Source organism: Populus trichocarpa, chromosome 17 (genome assembly GCF_000002775.5).
Source record: "Populus trichocarpa isolate Nisqually-1 chromosome 17, P.trichocarpa_v4.1, whole genome shotgun sequence".
NCBI classification, from domain to species: Eukaryota; Viridiplantae; Streptophyta; class Magnoliopsida; order Malpighiales; family Salicaceae; genus Populus; species Populus trichocarpa.
This window is the reverse complement of record NC_037301.2, coordinates 6,071,662-6,075,850: the sequence shown is the minus strand read 5'-3', so window position 1 is coordinate 6,075,850 and position 4,189 is coordinate 6,071,662. Positions and strand designations below refer to the sequence as shown.

Genomic DNA, 4,189 nt, shown 5'->3' with positions numbered 1-4,189 from the left:
TTGTTATATTTATTATGATATTCATGTTTCAATAATATGTATTTTGTTTCAGAACCATCGTATGCACAACAAGAGTAGATCCTAGCTTAGGAACTTTTATATAACTGAATTTGTATAATTAATGTTTCAACTTGAATAGATAATCTTAACTCTGAATTTCATAAGATTGTGTCCATGTATACATGTTTATCTCATTTATTCCTCTATAATGATATTTGTTGTTCAATATATGTTTAAATATTATGGTTGTGATGACGATGATGTTTGTGGGATTGAGACCCAAGACGATTAGATCGTGATTGAGTTATGAGATATGAAATATTAGAAGTGTAAACAGATTAAATGTCGATAATTTGGGACCTCCCGATATAGGGGAGACTCTGCCGAAATGTTAGTGAAAATTTCGGTAAAAATTTAATATGAACACCTTGCATGCGCACACACACACACACATATATAATTAATTAATTACTCTGTGTAATAGTTGACATGAGATTGTTGTTTATTCCCGGATATGGGGATGTTACATTTTGGTATCAGAGCTAAGGTTGTTATTCCAGGGACAAGAATAATTATATGGTTTTGAAATGTGTTTCAGGATGGTGAGAACAAGGCAAAGAGCCAGAACTAATCCATCCCCAATTCGGGGAAGTGATCAGAGTCTTTATTATAAAAGTGATTCAGACTGGGATCCCTTAGTAGACACCTCCTCTAATGTACCTGCAACATCAGTATACTCTGAAAGGGGCGAGTTAGTGAGATTTCAAGATAATTCGGTGTCCCGTTAGGTAGAGGTATCAATGCACGAGGTATCAGACAGATAGGGGGGAGATAATATACCCCCACCAGTGGCACCGACAGTTGCATCAAACCCATTTTCAGATCCTGCTTTTATGGATCATATAGTGAGAGCTGTGGTAGCAGGAATGGTAGCGGAAGCCTTCAATATAGCTCCTAGATTGGGGGAAGTAGTCACCATAGTGCAATGGGTGAAGGGTATGAGAGAGATGAGTTGTATGACTAATCGTGGCGAAAAGGATGCTGAGGTTGCTGGGTATTGGCTGAGGAAAGTGGAAAGAGCTATAAATCAGATGCAGGTACTAGAGGAGCTACAGGTGGATTGCGTGACTCAGTTATTGATTGAAAGTGCCCACTCTTGGTGGGAGACCATCAAAGAGAGGAGATCGGGGGAGGTATTGAGATGGAAGGACTTTCGTGAAGAGTTTGAGGAGAGGTACTATTATTGGGAGCATAGTAAGGAGAAAGAACAAGAGTTTTTGGATTTGAGGCAGGGAGATTTAACAGTTATGGAGTATGAGAGGAGATTCCAAGACTTAGCAGCTTTTGCCTCTACTTACCTTCCCACAGAGCGCCATAGGGTGGAGAGGTTCCGTGATGGATTGAGGCAAGAGATGAGGAGATATTGATAGCCATGCAGTTTTTATTTGTTCGGGGATTGGTACGGGTTGCTCAGGGTATGGAGAGGGTAATAATGGATGCTCCGAAGCTAGTGGTCGAGCAGAGTCAGGCAACTGGAGCTAAGATGAGCGATTTTGGGTTTTTGACTAGGAGACCTCCTCTCCCAAAGAAAGGGAAGAGTGGGCAGTCATCAAGACAGTTCCAGAGAAGAAGTGGGAGTTTCACCCCAGAGATAGCTCAGGAGGATCTAGATAGGTTGGTGGAAAAGGATCCTGGGGAGGACATGCTAGACAAGGAGTCACGACTGTTGGAGGGTCTATAGAGCAGAAGGGACCAGTGTATCCATTCTGTCAGAGGTGTGAGCAGCGACACCCTGGAGATTGCGCCGCGATGCTGGTGAGATGTTATATCTGTAGAGGAAAGGGGCATCGATAGAGAGAGTGCCCGATATAGGCAGAGGTTGTTACTATTGTGGGGACACGAGTCACAGGAAGAAGGATTATCCCTGTAGAATTACCGAGGGAGCCCATGGTCAGAGGACTGAGGTTCAGAGCCAGCACCAATCAGTTACAGTCGATCGTCCTATCAGTCCTCCCCAGTTAGGGATGAGTGCTACTCAGAGGAGGCCTAGAGTTCAGGAGGGGATGACTCAGGGCCGAGTATATCACATGACCCACGAGGATGTAAGAGTTGTACCTGATGTGGTGGCAGGTACTTTACAATTAAATACAATGCAAGTTTATGTTTTAATTGATCCTGGAGCTAGCCATTCCTTTGTAGCTTATAGAATTGTGAATAACTTGCATGTGTTATCTAGCAAGTTGGGTGTAGGAGTGACAGTTAGTACACCTCTAGGAGAGAATATACATATTGATGATATTTATAGAGGGGTAAAACTATATATTGAAGGGTTAGAATTGAGGGCAGATCTTATGCCGTTAGAGTTATATGATTTTGGGCATGGATTGGCTAAGTAAACATAAGGAACAAGTGGATTGTTTCACCAAAACGGTGACAATCCAAGGAATAAGTGATAAAAGAGTAGTGTTTAAAGGGGAAAGAAAAGTAATTCCAAGTTGTGTAATCTCAGTCTTGGTTGTTCTACTTGGTTAGCCCATGTAAGAGAGCTGGAAAAGGGTAGCATAGATTTGGCTAGTATTCCTGTTGTGAGGGAGTTTCAATGTATTCCCAGAAGAGTTGCCTGGATTACCTCCGGTTAGAGAAATTGAAGTTTCTATAGAAACTATTCCAGGAATTTCTCCTATAGCTCAGTCTCCTTATAGGATGAAACCTATGGAATTGGCTAAACTGAAGTTCCAACTTCAGGAATTGTTAGATAAAGGCTTCATCCGGCCTAGTAACTCATCCTGGGAGCTCCAATATTGTTTGTAAAGAAAAAGGATGGAACGCTTCATTTGTGCATCGATTATCGTCAATTGAATAAAGTGATGGTGAAGAACAAATATTCACTTTCATGAATAGATGATTTGTTTGATCAGTTAAAGGGTGCTAGGGTGTTCTCTAAGATAGATTTGAGGTCTAGGTACCACTAGTTGAGAATCAAGGAGCAAGACATACAGAAGACTGCTTTCAGAACCCGTTATGGGCATTATGAGTTTCTGGTGATGCCTTTTGGGTTAACCAATGATCCAGCTGTATTTATGGACTTGATGAATTGGGTGTTTCGGCCTTACCTGGACCAATATGTGGTGGTATTTATTGACGATATCTTAGTGTATTCAAACTCTTGTTGAGAGCTTGAACAACATCTAAGGGTTATGCTACAGATCTTAAGGGAGAACCAATTATATGCAAAGCTGGATAAGTGTGAGTTCTAGCTCAAAGAAGTAGTATTTTGGGCCATGTAATATCCGCATGAGGAATATTTGTGGATCCAAGAAAGGTTAAGGCCGTGTTGAAATGGGAGAGGCCTACCAACGTGACAGAAATCCAGAGTTTCTTGGGTCTTGCTGGGTATTATAAGAGGTTTATTGAGGAGTTCTCCACCATAACCTCACCTTTAATTAAGTTGACCTACAAGGAAGTTAGGTTTGTTTGGTCGGAAAAGTGTGAAGTGAGTTTTCGAGAACTGAAGGAGAGGCTTACTTCTGCTCCTGTACTGGCCCTTCCATCCATGACAGAAGGGTTTGTGGTATATAATGATGTCTCAAAAAGGGATCTGGGCTGTGTGTTGATGCAACACGGGTGTGTGATCGTTTATGCATCAAGACAACTAAAGTCGCATGAGGTGAATTACCAAGTTCATGATCTAGAACTTGCAGCGGTGGTGTTTGCCCTAAGAGTATGGCAACATTATTTGTATGGATCATATGTTCAAATCTTTACGGACCATAAGAGTTTGAAATATTTGATGTCACAAAAGGAGCTGAACATGCGACAGAGGAGATGGGTAGAGTTAATAAAAGATTACGATTGTGTGATTGACTACCATCTTGGTAAGGCTAATGTAGTAGTTGATGCCTTGAGTAGGAAAGGAAAAATAATAAAGAATGATATGGAGATTAAGGAACATGAAAGTATTGTGGAATTGAAGAAGATGGGCTTGCAGCTAAGTGTAGGGCCCAAGGGATCACTGTTAGCTCAATTAAAGATCCGATTTGTGCTTCGAGACAAGGTCTTGGTGGCTCAAGAGGTGGATGGGAAAGTAAAGGAGATCAAGGAGAGGGTAAACCAAGGTGTAGAGACAACATTTCAAATGTTATCTGATGGGCTAATAGTTGTGGGTAGGCGAATTTATTTGCATGATGAT

The 4,189-nt window shown here is 41.4% G+C and overlaps 1 protein-coding gene across 1 annotated transcript; it reads left to right on the top strand.

Moving 5' to 3' along the window:
• The first annotated feature begins 926 nt into the window (after positions 1–926).
• Positions 927–1,427, top strand: LOC127904531 (uncharacterized). Its single transcript, XM_052448711.1, has one exon. The coding sequence runs from the start codon at positions 927–929 to the stop codon at positions 1,425–1,427; it is 501 nt and encodes a 166-aa protein (XP_052304671.1).
• The last annotated feature ends 2,762 nt before the right edge of the window (positions 1,428–4,189 follow it).

Bases quoted from the DNA above. Each gene is read 5' to 3' on its own strand.
- LOC127904531 (XM_052448711.1), top strand. From the start codon at position 927: ATGGTAGCGGAAGCCTTCAATATAGCTCCTAGATTGGGGGAAGTAGTC.